Below are 15,654 nucleotides of genomic sequence, written 5' to 3'. Positions count from 1 at the left end.
CAAGGAATCACAGACCAAGACCTCATCAAGCTGTAACACACAGCCACACAGGCTTTCTTTTTCTCTGTCTCACACAGTCACAGACACACACACAGACACACACACACACACATAGACACACACAAGCAGCTTTGTTCAGCTTCATTAAACCCTTTTCACTTCTGAAATGGTGAAAAGGGGGTCAAGATCATTAATGGAGACAAGGCCGGCAGATTGTGAAATACAGGCCATGAGCGAGTCTGTCTGGTTGCATAACCTTTTCTTGGACATATTTTCAGAAATGTCCTGGTCAAACTTGGCCAATTATTCAATGATCCTTTGGAGAAAGGAACATGCTGTCCAGTGTGTTTGGTAATCTTCCCAGCAGCCATGTCATAAGTCATGCATTTATTCTTGAAACTGACCCATCGAGATTCCATTAGGCTGAGAGGCGGCCCGATAAGATTTGGAAAAGCACTCAGCATTTTGACATTGGATATCTCCTGCTTTAGCTCTTGCATTCACCCAGTTGTACAGAGTTGGAGAGCTTCAATTTCATTTCTAATTCCATGTGATCTTGAATATTTTGAGCATAACTGTTTGGAAGGGCAAACCATGTCGGAGCTTATGTAAAATACCCAGGGAGCGTGCATGTTTGTGAATGTAGATTTGCATTCTAATATATAGCTTTTCTCCACTGTGTTATGAAAATCCACTGACTTTTTGTTACAGCTCGGATCTGCCGTGCTGTCCTCTAGTGGCTGTCCTTTCTTTAAATGCATTTACTCTGCTACCTTCTGCCTCTTTTCTTACATCTACCGTCTTTCCCACTTTGTGTATCGCCTGCCTAGAAGCCCCCAAGGTTGCCCGGGGTGTGCTGTGCCAGTGAAAATTCAATGCCACTGAAACTTTAATTAGCCAGACTGTGTTTCAGTGGCAGGCGGGTGGCAGCATTGTAGAAAAGGTCATGCGACTCTTCTGCAGTCTGCGGCACCCTGGGTTCCCCTCAGGTTTTATTCCCCCCCACATGCCCAGTCCCCCTTCAGCACAAAACACCTCCTTTCCTGGCCGTCGGCCCCATCAGCTCTCCCGGGGAGCCTCTGTGTTAAACATAAATGCTCGCTAAATTTGGCACTGTACGTTTAGGAGAGTAAACTGTGGGTGACTTTCAGTAATGTTAGCCGGCCTAACTGTCGTGCTCTTATGTGTGTACACGGCATCCTGTATCGACCCTCGTGAGTGCTGGAAGTGAGACGGGTCAAAGATGATTTTTAGGTCGGCGTTTGTAGCATCGCACACAAAGCAGCTCTTCCCACCCTGGTTCACATCTAGCTCAGAAGCAAACACGCTGCCGCCAAAGTGATGCATTCTTGACACCGAGCCATATCGTAGCTGCTGATTGGAGGCTGCTGAATGCGCCTGAGAGATGCCAGAAAAATAAATGCCTTGTGGTTTTTTACCCCATTCTTGTGAACTCTAATATTTTATTACCAAGATCCTGTCTTTGAGAGCCAGTAACCTTCATCAAGTTCTCTCTCCCAAAATTATGTTCTCATTTAAAATGCAAAACACAGAGGGATTTAATTTTGTGATTTGCACAAATATATAGAGTCATATAATATTCATATTTCCAAAGTGTTTAATTTACTGATTGCTGATTTAAAGACATAACTCTATCTTTGAAGACAACACTGTGAATTACAATATTGCAGAATGACTGTTATCTATGCAGTAAAAACCTATAGTGTGCAAAATGAGGGTTTGTGCATTCAGCAGCAGCGACATGCTTTCTCTATATAGTGACAGCATTGGATCGTTGTTGGTGCCATTTGTAGTTCTGTTTGGTGATACTGGCATTCAAATGGTGACTGTACTCACCAGTGTGTTTATGCAGATGATTAGAGACGGTTACAGATATGATATGATTTCCTTGTTCTTGTGCTCTAAAAACCAAGACTGAAATTGCAGAGACACAAGTATACAGTTAAAAACAACTGAGGATGCAGTTACTGCAGATGCTAAAGCCAACATTTCTTTTCGTTCAGCTACCTCGTTCAACCTTTTTTGTTCCTGGGAGTAAGAATACCAAAGTTCGCACAACGGTTGGAGTTACATGCTGTTAGATTCGGGTGGGTGCCTAATCTGTTTTATTCAGCTGGCTCGGTGTTGGGTCCTCCACAGCCGTCAGCCTAATATATGGGTGTAGGGAAGAGGCCAAAGGAGCGGAGTGGGGATTTGTTGGCTGAACACTCTGATAGTGAGAGGCCTTCCTTTTTTTGCCTGGCTAGCAGAGTGGATGGATAGATGGATGACGAAACTCAGAGAAGGAATAGCTGTTATTGTGAGAAAAATTCTTTGGCCTAGCCACCAATGTTGAGGCAGTAGGCCAACCATAAGCCCAATACCAACCAACCCAACCAACAAAGCAAGCGCATACCCCCCCAAATCACTTTGGGGTAAACCCGTTTAACCAGCATCCACATTTTTCTTGTTTGTGCTCTCCACCCCGGGCGATGATTAGAAATAGAGGAAGGAGGTAGCTGAAAGAAAGGAATTTCTTCATGAGGTTCTACACCTGGAATAACAAGTAGAAAACTGGAGGTATTTTACCTGCCAGCCAAACCCTTGAAAACTGTTTTTCCTTGTTTCTTGTCCCCTTTTCTTCCCCTATTTCTCATTTCGGTTCTCCTCACTCAATTTCAGTCCTGGCCGAACAGCTGTGCCCTCAGTTGCAGTGGGTTTCGCATCCGTGGACTGGCCTGATCTCACAAATAGTCAGCCAAATCAAGAGCTAATCACCACCAATTGCTCAAATAACCTTTCTCGTGTGTGCTGAGGGAATGGTGGAGGGAGACCTAGAGAGGGGAAATGGAGGGAGAGAGGCATGAGATATGCTAAGCACAGGAGGTGAGGGGGAGAGAAGGGAGGGGTGACCCTGGGACCACCTGTTTTTTATGGAGCAGAGACTCAGGCACTCAGTGCCACATTATCCAAAATGACTCTCTGAGGTCCAGTGTTGACATTAGCTGCTTAGCCATCAGAGCTTGCCTGTCCCATGGCTCCATTTCAAAAAACTGACAGAGGGGAGAATAAGTGTGACCAAGGGCTCTGCAGTCCAGCTTCAAAGGCTCAAATTTACCATCACGTCACCCACAGTACATCTGCATTTAAGCCAGAGAAAAACACTGGCAGATAATATCTTGTTTTTTTATGTTAGGCCAATGAGTAGCAGGAATTTGCATTACAAAAAGAAACTCAAGCATCAAACAACATGGATAGCATTTCAAGGTATGTTGTCACTAGGTTTTATGGACTCTAAAATGTCTATATTTGTATCTGTCTCCTTAATAGTCTGTCTTCTTAATTCATTTTTCCCCCTTGAATTGTAAGTGTCTCTTTTCACTTTTCCACCTATCCACCTGCCTCAACTCCTGTCCCTCTTCTGCTCTGTCTTTGCCCCCAGCACACCATCCTCTCGTCTTTCTGCAGGGTCAGGGTGTGCGTCACTCAGGGTACAAAGAGATAGTGATGTTTAACCTCTGAAAAGCAGTGACACAACCACAGGAATGCCTAAACTACTCCTACACCTACAGCTTCAAATCGAGTAGAAGCATCTGCTATTCTTGGAACTAGAATCCTTCACACCCACTTTTTCTGTCTCTCTTCCTCTTTCTCTCTGTAACACTCTATTCCGCCTCTCCAACTTCTTTTCCCTTTCATTCTCGTTCGCTTGCTAACATCTCTTTATCATGTTAAACCCTCCACTTCTCTGCTCCGGCACAAGTGACACAATCATTTTACTGGCCAAGCCAAACTGGCTAAAATACTACACCTCCTTCCTTCCTGAACATCAATTTTAGAGCAGAGAAGTTGATTTGGCCTTAGGCTGTATTTTTGAATTATTTATACTCCCATTACTGTATACATGACACGTAGACAGTTTGCCTATTTAGATGCTGAAAAGATCTCCTCTTCCAGTTTTACACAACAGCTGACACTTTCAGCAGAGTTATTTTCTTAAATAGCGTTTTAGTAAGAGTTTAGATTCAGATGCATTTAGGTTAACAGAAAATGCCTTCTCAAAAAATGTCTGGTTTTCTCTAGCTGCACTTCACTTCAGTTTAAGTATACCAGCAACCACAGCAACAGTGTAGTCATTGCCCGTCTCCACACGCTGCATTGCCTTTTATCTGAATCCAGCTGTACAGGGCGAGAGAGTTTTTAAGCTCCAGCAGAAGCAGCAACAGGGTCAGTTGTACAAAAAGACTGATTGACGTAAGGGACAAAACCTGAGATCTCTGGACTCTGCTTCGTCCTACCTCTTCCTTTTCTCCTTTTCACTCTGCTGACTTTCCTTTTGAAGCAATATCTAGAAAGCAGAAGCCGCACCAGCACAGATGAGATGTGTTCATTTGTGCGTGTCAGACAGCAGTGCACGGCATGTGGGTTTGACAGGTTGGACACTTCCAAACAAGCACAGGCAATTCTGCAAGGCTGGCTCTGAAGAAGGCCAGTGTACACGTGTGTGTGTGTGTGTGTGTGTGTGTGTGTGTGTGTGTGTGTGTGTGTGTGCAGCCTTTTTTCTTAATTCTAAATAATGTTTTAATTATGTGGCTGTAGTTTAAATGAATTTTAATGGATTGTTAATGTGACCCCATTCAACACCCCTACAAAGTTTCATCAGAATTTATTCAAAAATTCTTTGTATAAGATCTTTGCAGACAGAAAGATGATATGCATGCACACACCCAAACGCTGCCAAAAATATAACCTCCTTGGCAGAAGTAACTTGTCTTAACTAAAGTGTTTGATGTTCAGAGGTGGTTGTCTGCCTTGCCTTTAGCTTAGCCTACATTTGTGAATCCAAGATTACACTATGATGTGCTACCAGTTCATCACAATCAAGTGTTTTATAACCGTGGAACAACCCTTCAGAATACATCAAGTTATTTTTTGTTTGGCACTCTTAACCACTGGCTTTATACCAAAGTTTTGCACTGGCATACTCAACTACAGTCCTAAATATCTTTTTTTCTTCTTTTTACTAAAAGTGTGTCCCCCTGAGCAAAAACTTTCACACTTTACATGCAACTTTAAAATAGCTTATACAATATTTTTTAAAATTCAAAGAACTTATTCTTTTATTCCTCTTCCTGCCGTTATAAATCAAATCTATGTGAATTACTTTTGCAAAGAACAGCAGGTAGAATTAATAAGTATCAAAGGCTGGTAAATGAATTCCATTTATCCTGAAATATATAATTTTTTGCAAAATTTTGAATTTTATGTCAATTTAATATTAGAAAAAAGGTAGGGGGATGATTATTCATGAGAAAGTTGCACAGCAAGACATAAATGGAATGCTGCTGGATTCAATTCAGCACGCTGATCCAGTCTCATCCAAAATGACACAGAGTAAATTGTGAGAACAATTTTCCCAGTGGAACCTCTACGAGCTGATCTGAATTTTAAAGCATTCCTTTATTGAACATCCCTTAATGTGAAAATGAATTGTTTTAAATTTAACTCTGTATCAATGAATTCTGAACATATGCTAAAACTTTTAAATTACCTCCTTTTCCTTTATAAATTACCTCACTGGCGCCCGGCAGCTTCATTTCTGCTTGCAGCTATTATCCATTCTTATTATTGAGGGAGGTGAGTAAGTTTGAATGTTTCTAATCAACTTGTCATCCATTTTAGACTTGCCAGTTCATTAAAAATAAAATCCCATCAGTAACAGAAATGGGCAAAAAAGTTAAATGACAATGGTTGATGACAGCCAGTGACCACAGCCAACTTCAGCAGATGGGTATGATGACATACGCTGGCCAAACACTTTAGCTCCGTTCTGTTGAAAATGAATGGACTTTATCATTATGTTGTTTTTCGTCTAACAAATTATGAAGCTCTATTACCTTATGATGCCTGATTGTTAGATGTTGTGTACTACTGCCAGCTTGTTATTGCCCAAAGAATGTGACATTTGTAGAAGCAGGAGAAAAAAAGCAAAGCAAAGAAAAAACACTACAAACAGCCAGACTACCTTCCATTCCAACATCCTTCCTGCATTTAGAGCTGTTAAGGGTTCGGTAGGAAACATTCGCCAGTTTACTGCAAACCCGCCAACAAAACTCTGGGGAATCCCGGCACCTAAAAAAAAAAAATACAAAATTAAGTGATTCTGCCAAGAAAAAGATTGACTGCTGAAGCCAGAAGAGGAATTATCCAATTTGTTGAAGCTTTTTTGATTTATCGCTTCTCATCCTTGCCAGCGCACTGTTTCGATGTATAAATTTTGTAGTCTTTGTTTTTCTGAATGATTTTTTTGACATTGTTTTCATTTAATAAGCGTATTGAATCAATGTTATACTGTATAGATGGAGAGGGTAAAATGCACATTGTATCTGCTTAAGGCAAAAAAAAGAAGTGTGTTGAAGCGCAACATTGCACTCACTTTGCATTGGTCACGGTTTTCATGCGTTTCCATTTACTTCAGGGATCATGAGAAGTCACTGATGTCATTTCACTAGTGTTAGGGCTTAACAGCATTATGAGTCATGAGAGGTTTACCTTTTCCCTTCTCACTGGATCTTTATTATTTGTGTGTCCTTTCTCTAATGTCTAATTCTGAGTGTCTGAATGTTTTTTTTTTTACTTGTTCATGTCTTCTTTTTTTTTTTATCATCCTTGAATGTTTAAATGAACGATTAGCCGTCTACATGCTCTCTTAATGTTCTTTCTTCTGGAAACTTCTCTTTTCTAAGCTTACAACATCACTTAGTTTACAACTGACATTCAAACTCTTTGCCACATTTTGCAGCATAAACAGGAGGCCTAAACTCTGAGCTGGAGATGTGTGAGCTGTGTGACACTTAAGCTGTTACAAGGGGACGGTCAAGGGCAGATGCTGCATAGTGCTTGTATACAGCATGAGAGTTGTAGTGATTGTCAGTGACCGGGTAGGATGGATCCATGCTTTCTTTACACCAGCTTCTGACCCTACCACCTGACTGTCCCAGCAGATCAGGGACCAAGAGATCAATTTTGTTGAGCCTAAAAGCATAGAGTTGCTGCCATGTGATTGGCTTATAAGATATTTGCATTATTGAGCAGCTGAGCAAGTGTACCTAACAAAGTGGCCGGTGAGTGTACGTACTATTTTCTCTCGTCTTTTAATGACTCGTGTTCTCGAAGGCTTAAGTGCTCGCATGTGATCTTTGCCCAAGATTTCCTGTTTTCATCTGTCATCCTCTTTATGTTTGGTTCTTTCTTACATCCTGTTTTTCTTTTTTATCTTTGATGTAAGACTATAAAGAAGGCGCGCTTCTTTCCCATCTTTTTTCTCCCATTCTGCCCTCTCTGTGCATCTGCCGCAGTGACACCTGTCTTTTGAATTACCATCAAAGACTTAACAAAATAAAATGTGCTGTATAAAACTATATGTAATGTTGTTTTTCTCAAATAGGTGTAATTTCACAATACAGTATGTCCATATATTCTTACTGATTACTGGAAAAAGAACAAAATAAGACGGAGAAAACTGCTTTTTTTGTAGTATCCATCCTTCTACTTGTGTTGTGTTATACTTTGCTGTTCAACTTTAAGCAGATGTTCGTCAAGCCAAATTCACAGCTGCTAAAATTTACTATGGCGGGACTCATCCTTAAAAATATGGCTGTTCAGTCAGCTGATTGTTGCCTGTTGCTGGAAATTAGTGGAGTTAATGTACTCAAATGCTGCTGTGTGCAACTCACAAGGGTACTAATATGGCATAACCATTACACATATTTAATAAGACAGTGTGCTTTTTAAGGTTAAGGAAACCCTCGGGGTAATATTTACTGCTCAGAGGAAACAGTAAATCTGGATAGTGGGTGTCTCCTGCATCTGGTTTTACATGGGAAGAACCCTCACTGCTCATATTTTTTTCAGCTAGAGTATCTATATTCTAATTAATTGTATAAAGACCTGCAGAGATGATAGAATACAGTTACTATTCTCCATAGTGTGCCTTTGCACCTGCCCCAAGTCCCTACACGGGTTCTCCAAAGGTGCTGAACAAGCCTAAAAAAAGAGTGTTGCTGCTTTTATACAATTTTCAGCTGATTTTACTCCTTGCTTTTCCAATTTTTTTTTTTTTGCTACTTTTCCTTTGTTCTTGATCAAACAGTGCCGCCCAGTATACACAAGTAATGCATATGTTCAAGTCTTCATATGCATGCACAGATGGGCTATCATATGCCGTTATAGTAGCCTTCATTTGCACAGGAAAAGAAACGCATACTCACAACTCACCAAGCATTGGCATAAAGACCTTCTGGGAGTGCAGATGTGAGGAGGTTGTCCCACATCCAAGTTCAGGTTTCACCTACCTGCTATTCAAGGCAGTGCTGTGTTGTGTAATCGTGCAAACACACAGTCACTTTGTAAAGTGTGTCAAGAGGCAGAGGGCAAGGTCTAAGCACAACACTTGGGTGGTCCATCCACCCGTTCCTTTCCTGTGCTTTTGTACGTACCACACTGACGTGTTGTGGTTCTGGGCAGCTCTCTGCCTGCCCACGTACAGCAAAGAGGCACTTCACTTTCTCAGCTCTGATGACGGAAATGGAATACGCCTGGATCCTTTCATCCAGCAAGAGCGAGAAGAAAGAAAGAAATGCCGTTCTGGGATGTCTCATGCACATGCAGCTGCCCTCTAAAAAAAATGTAGCTCAGCTTCAATTTTATCACATTTCCAGTGCCTAGACAGCTGTCAAACGAATGACATGTTTTACATCAACCACAATTTGTACATTTTCATCAGCCTAAAATAGCTCGTAAAGCCTTTGTTTTATAGGCAGTTTTATTTCTGGTGTCTCTTTTTCTTGGGGTTGATCCGATGTTGCATCAGAATGATTGCCATTGTATTTCTATTTGGAAGAAGGAGGGCGAAGAGAGACAAAAGGAGAGAAATAAGGATACAGTACAGGAAAGAGAAATGGTAGATGGTAGAGAGACATTAAGACAGAAAGAGAACAAGTAAGAGAAGATTTGTAAGGAGGGGGGGAGGGCCGAAGGCCAGCAGAGTCAGAGATAAGAGGCTGGAAGAGTGATTGAAATAGGATTAGTGGAGACAGGCTCTGCATCCCGGCCGCAGCATCACAGTGTTAAACCTGCGCCTCACAGGGACTGCCTCTGTCACATCAAAGCCTCCCCAGGCTTGCCTGGCAGAGAGGCGAAGGAGCCTCCAGCAGGGTTATCCACAGCCCCACACACACACACACACACACGACACATATATGACCATACTGATCACATTCTTCATCCATTTCCAATATGTTTCCATTATGGGCCTGAAGCTTGCTCCTTCCTTCTTGCCTTTTCATCTCGCTGCAGTATCTTTGTGGCGTGTATTTGGACCGCGGATAGGATCCATTGATGAGCCATCTTTAACATTTAATGAGGCAAGCAGTGATGAGTTGGCATTGGAAAGCTACTGTCTCCTGCTTCCCCAGAGTCCAAACAAAGTTTTAATGAGAACTTTCCCCCAATTTGTGCCAAAAGCACAGGGCTTTTTAACTGCTTCCCAGACTGAAAGCATACAAAAAATTTCACGCAAGTACTGAAGGAGGGCAGACACCTAAGTGCACATAAACAAATAACAATCCCTTTCATATACTGTGGTGTTTGGCGGTAAATCAGCACAAAATCAGTACTATGACGTAAGAATGAATATAATCACTGGTAAGGCTGGGCGAGTAATAGGCTGTCAGTGACTAGCCGAGTCTATCGCCTGTTTTTTATTTTGGGGGTTTAAGTTGTGCTCCTTTAGTGTTTAATTCAGTCAAAAAAAAAATCACCTGTTAAATAGTAGAAACAGCAATAGGACCTGGCAGCTGGTGTTAGACACGTTCTTATTCCGCTGAAATATTCCTTTCGCAAAGGGCAGTGACTAAATTACAGTTAAGATGTCTTTAGTGACTAGTTACGATTTAATATTAACTAAAGCTGTAAAGAAAACCAATAATTCATATTTGAGAACTAGACTAAAGCTCTCCATGTAGTTTCACATCCTTATTATTTCAGCACGTGTTACCCCCGCCTTCAGCAGGTGCTAAACTGACTGAGGGTAGCTGGGAAATTTTGACACATTGCCTCAACTGATTATGTGGTTATTGACATGCTGGTCTTGAATGCTTATTTAATGTTCTAGTTTAGTTAAAAGTTAGGCTTTTTTAATTTTGAAGATGTTTGCTGTCAAACGATTCAAATGACTTGAAATGTATTAGTAGAACACAAAGGTAATTCCCACCTACTTCCTTTATCAATACTTAAAAATCAAATCTAAATTTGTATCTCTAATGTGCTACAAAATTACTTACAGCTTTGTAGCTCAGCGAGTGCTGAAGGCACTTGCCCCAGCTCTCCACATTCACTAATCAAGTGAAAACTCCTTGTTCCATGTTCATCTTTTGTGCTTATGCTTGAGAGTGTCTCGGTATGATCAAACGCTGCACCTTAGGTCCCACTCTGTTGCAGTAGATTATGAATCCCTATGGCTAAAATGGCCTGTTTATCTGCTGAAGAGAGACAATCCACTGATTGGTGAGTGCTGTCGCTCTGTGTGTTTGTATGCGTGTATGTGTGTGTGGGTGTACTCGTGTGGTATCTGTATTAGTGTGTGTGAGCTGGTAGTTTTCCTCTCGGAGCTCATCAGTTCATATCCACCACCCATCCCACCGCAGCATGCAATAAATAGAGTCTCCGCCACTCGTTGAGAAATGGCACAATTATCCCCTGCTGGTGAAATATGGGCCGGGATGCACCACTGCTTCTTCCCTACAGAATAAGTGTGAGTGTATGTAAGTGTGTGTGCCCAGATGCAGCGATGAGGGTGGCTGTTTTTTGTCCTTTGTTGTAGTCTTTGTGATGTGCTTTTGACATACAGGGAATTGTTCCCACTTACATATCAGCACACATGCACGCATGCATGCATGTAGTATATCTCCGCATGTACATTAGTGCACACAGTGTACTTAGAGAGCAGCTCACAGTGCAGCATATTGCAGTTTTAGCTGAGACAAGCAGATAGAAGATCTTGCTGTCTGTCAGTCAGGAAGGTCAGTCAAAAAATTCCTTGCAAGCCACTTTGCATATAGACCCGTGGAATAAAGAAATACAATATATTTTTGCTTTTGCGTGGAGCTGCATCAGTGACATGTAAGCTTATAAGCATACCGTAGGTGTCTTTATGCAGTCCTGCTCCTTTGGCAATTTCAACTTTTGTATTGGATTTTCACAGGTCCAAATAGGCTCCAGCATCATACACGTTTTATATTTTTTATGAATAAGTTATATCACAAATTCCAGTTACAGAATCTGCCAGAATACGGGGAGTCTAGAATTTATTCACTCATTTACAAACATAGCGGTAAAATTTGGGTATTTTCTTGGATACTTTCTTTCTGAAAGGGAGATCTGAGACGATAGATACACCAAAAGACCCAAATTGTTATGACAATTGCTGCCAATTTTCCCTACAATATTTTTTTTTTTATTGTAACGTATTCGGTAGAGCTGCTCTGAGGGGCCCAGTGGTGTATGTTCATTCACTCTGAAGCCAGAGTCAACAGACAGTTAGCTTAACATAAAGAACAGAAGCAGGAGGGGCTACTGTACTGTCTTTGTCTGAAGGTTACATCATATCACCCTACCAGCTCCTCTAAAGCTCATTAAGACGTATCATTATTCCTTTGAGTCACCTTTGATTTAAATGTGTTCGCTTTATAGTTTTTAGATTTCAAATAAATTCATTAGCAACACATGAATTTTACTTTACACCAAAAGAGCAACCTTTAGGACCGTTTATTGCACTTGCATGCTTTTAGACCTTTTATAATGTTCAGTGACTCTCTGAAATGCCAAAGGGCTGCCCATTCATTCCAAGTCAGCCATACACATAATTTTATTAACCTCAAGTGATTTCTCTTCCCAGTGGCTTTTGACATTTCTGTGACTTTGCAAATTGCTCGTTGTAACTAAATGGCAAAGTATAGAAAATAAGGCAAATATATTAACCACAGGTTGGTAATCCAAATGAACTGTCCGACCAGGCGAAGGCCCTGTGGGTTATTACGAGTGTAAAACGCTAAATTAGATTTCTCTGTTTTTACAGGTATGGGAAAATAGTGTCAACCAAGGCCATTCTGGATAAGAACACTAACCAGTGCAAAGGTAAGTGTCTAGTTTTTGTGCCTTGTTTAAGTGCATTGACTGTCACTCTGTGGGTGTCCTGTCACAGGAGCCGCAGTCCAAACCTTTTTGTAAATTTCAGACATCGGCCGAGAAAGGTGCACACGGTAAATCAGTGATCTGGTGAGAAAAAGGATCTAGGTAAACATCTTGCTCTTGGAGGCGCTGGCCTGCTTCAGAGGATGATTAGAAAGGGAGCCACACTCTTAGCCTTTCCCTATCTCTTCCTCGATTTCCTGCTTTGTCGTACGGATGACAATCATTTGGAAAGAATCAGAATCAGAATACTTTATTGATCCCTGGGGGAAATTATTTAAAGGGTGTTTCCATTAGTATCCGCGCAGTAATGCACATGAAATAATGACATTACTGGCTCATTTGAAATTGTTTCTGGGGCACACATACTACACACAATTACATGCTTGAACATATGCAGCCAATTAGAGGGCTAACAAGCAAGCAAAGATTAGATAAACTTCAGTTATTATCTTTGTCAAACTCATCTTCTTAGAACCTTGGTCAGCTGCCTTACAAGGCTGTAAATACTTTTTGAGGAATCAATTTTTTAATGATGAAGACCAGTGAAGTCTTAAGTGAAGAAATTGTGAAAGAGAAGAGAATATAGAGGGATGAGGGAGGGGAAAGGAAAAAAAAAAGATTAGTGTGCTACTTGCCCCGAGGTGTCTGGCAGCACTGTTTAAGAGCTATTGAAGTTCCATCAATACTTTTAATTGCTTTTTGTGGTTTCCCGGGCTCTGAAGTGTGGCCTTTCAAGGTGAAGCTGCCTTCTTAACCCTGTTACACACATGAGTATATCCTGCTGGGCATGCTCTGGGTCAAAATGTTGAGGAAAAGAACCTTTGCCTTTTAGAGGATAGGGAAAAAAGGCTGATTATCTTGGCAGGTCCTTTTTGTGAGTTCGCCTGGCCATTAAAGACAACACTTGGATGCCTGTTAGTAGCAAGGATATATCTACAGGTCACAGGACACAGAACAGAGTGGATTAGAGGGGACAGTGAGAGGTATAAAAAGAGGTGAGACAAACATCTTTGAATCTTCCTGGGTTGCGAATAAAAGAAATTAGATGTTTAGTGTTGTCCATGTCCAGCTGACCTGAGTTATGTACAACACTAAAAAAAAAAAAAAAAACATCCCAGCTTTTGTGGGAGACAGCATTTCCCATAACTCACCTTCCTGGAATGCAGGACTGCTGAGATGCCAAAAAGCAAATATAAGCAGACTTATTTTATGAGTGGAAAGGATGGTCCTGGTCTACACCCAGTCACAGAGAGGTAGATGGATACAGAAAAGTGGTGACGAAGAAGAGTTTGAGGACGAAGGGCTTAGTAACCTTGAAGAGAAATTTACAGTTCTTTAGTGTTTGAAAGGCAAATTGAGGTGAGGCAAAGCTGCACAAAAACAGGATTTTTGCCGTTTTTTGCTTCCCATTTCTGCCTGGGCATCTCTCCCAGTAACTGTTTTATATATATATCTATGTCAAATTACAACGTGAATGATCTTAGTGCACTTGAACACCAAGACCTTATAACGTTGCAGAGAGGATAAAAGATACGTCTGTTATAGTATTAAAAGTGGTACTTTTTAAATACATATTTATAATTACAAATGTATTTTTTAAAATATAATTTATTTTATTACATATTTATTTATTGATACTGTCATTTACTTATTTCTTTTATGTTCAATGGAAAATCTAAACCCATAAGATGCCCTGCTAGCAACCTGTTGACGGTGCACTTCACCTGTGACAGCTCTAACCTCTCCATAACCCTGACTTGGACAAGCGTTTAAGAAAATGGGATGGGACAAAATGGCAAAATGCATAACTATTTTTATTTTTTGGAGTGCAGCAGTTCTCTTTGATTTTCTTTGATCAAATACTTGGCGATGGTAGGGACAAGCATCTCCCAAAAGGTGAGCAGCTATCAAAGCGCAAGCGATCCAGGCAGGTGCACTGAAGCCCGATGGGCTGCCGTCCGCTCCTCGTAACAAATCGAAATTGGCACACAGCCCCGATCTGGTCACGGCTTGTTTCCATTCATCTGACCCCCTGTATCTGACACTTGTTTAAATGTCAGGATGGTGGCTTACCTTCACTGTGCTACCATCACGCAGCTGTCTCTCTCTCTCTCCCTCCTGTCTGTTCTCCTTCTCCATCTCCTCTTCCCTCTTTTGTGTTATCTGTCTTTAGCTCAGCTCAGTGAGTGCACTGCCAAAACCATGTGAAAAATGGGCTAGAGAAGAGGTCAGTCATCTCTGAGAGAGTGCTATTAAGAGAGAATCAGCCATTGGAAAACCAAGCTAGTAACAGACCTTGTACTTGCTGACTAACGTTTGGGTGTTTATATTTTGTCAAAGAGTAAAATGTTCTTCATAACAGTCTAAAATAATTATGCTTTTGTATATACTGTACAAAGCATTGCAGAGACTAATGACTAATTTATCAGTTAATTAACAAAGACTTTAGATTAGTTACCACTGGATTGTTTACACTCATAAAAAAACAAATGTCTCAAACGGCAGAGTTACCTGCTCATATGGCAAAAAACTTTCAAACGACTCAACCTTTTGAGAGCTCAGTGCTGTATGTCAAGCTGCCAACTGTAGGCACAAATATGTAATTTCTAAAAATGAAAGTATGAACCAGTAAAGATGATGATGATGGTGACATAGATGATAGTGACTTGTGTGGGGGGGCGACCGTGGTTCAGGGGGTTGGGAAGCTCATCTTGTAACTAGAAAGTTTCCGGTTCGATCCTCAGCTCTGTGTGTCTTGGTCGCTGTGTCCTTGGGCAAGACACTTCACCTAGCTCCTATTGGTGTTGGCCAGAGGGGCAGATGGCGCGATATGGCAGCCTCGCTTCTGTCAGTCTGCCCCAGGGCAGCTGTAGCTACAACTGTGGCTTGCCTCCACCAGTGTGTGAATGTGAGAGTGAATGAATAGTGGAATTGTAAAGCACTTTGAGGGTCTCGAAAACCGCTATATAAATGCAATCCATCATTATTATTATTATTATGATTGTGTGTCCAGCACATCGACAGATGTTTGAATGGATTGAGATCTGGGAAGCTTGGAGGCTAAGTTAGTGCCTTAAGCCTGTTATTGTGCTCCTCAAACCATTCCTGAATTGTTTTTGCGTTATGGCGGGGTCCATGATCCTGCTGAAAGAGGCCACAGCCATTGGAGAACACCATTCCCATGAAAGGGTGTACATGCTCTGGATTTTCCAACCTTTTAGCCACGGCACATATTTCACTTTAGAAAAATCGCACGGCACACCACCAAACACAAAATGTTACAAAAAACATATTGATAATTTTTCTTCCACGGCACACCTGATCATTTCTCACGGCACAGTGGTTGGGAAACACTGCTCTAGAACAATGCTTAGGGAGGTGGCATATGTCAAAGTAATATCC

The 15,654-nt window shown here is 41.3% G+C and overlaps 1 protein-coding gene across 5 annotated transcripts in view; it reads left to right on the top strand.

The window, feature by feature from the left end:
• LOC147303776 (RNA-binding motif, single-stranded-interacting protein 3-like) overlaps positions 1-15,654 on the top strand; it is a 302,868-nt gene that overhangs the window by 135,078 nt on the left and 152,136 nt on the right. For all 5 annotated transcript variants that reach the window (XM_086279147.1, XM_086279145.1, XM_086279143.1 and 2 more), the window contains one exon: positions 12,137-12,195. In XM_086279147.1, coding sequence (XP_086135273.1) covers positions 12,137-12,195 — 59 coding nt within the window. The remainder of the gene's footprint in view (positions 1-12,136; positions 12,196-15,654) is intronic.

The sequence above is a fragment of the Aulonocara sp. 'chitande type north' Nkhata Bay genome, linkage group LG22 (assembly GCF_057382095.1).
Source record: "Aulonocara sp. 'chitande type north' Nkhata Bay isolate Kocher_YH1m ecotype deep benthic linkage group LG22, A_spYH_male_GT1.1, whole genome shotgun sequence".
NCBI classification, from domain to species: Eukaryota; Metazoa; Chordata; class Actinopteri; order Cichliformes; family Cichlidae; genus Aulonocara; species Aulonocara sp. 'chitande type north' Nkhata Bay.
Note: the sequence above shows the minus strand (reverse complement) of the source record. Positions and strands in the feature narration are given on the sequence as shown.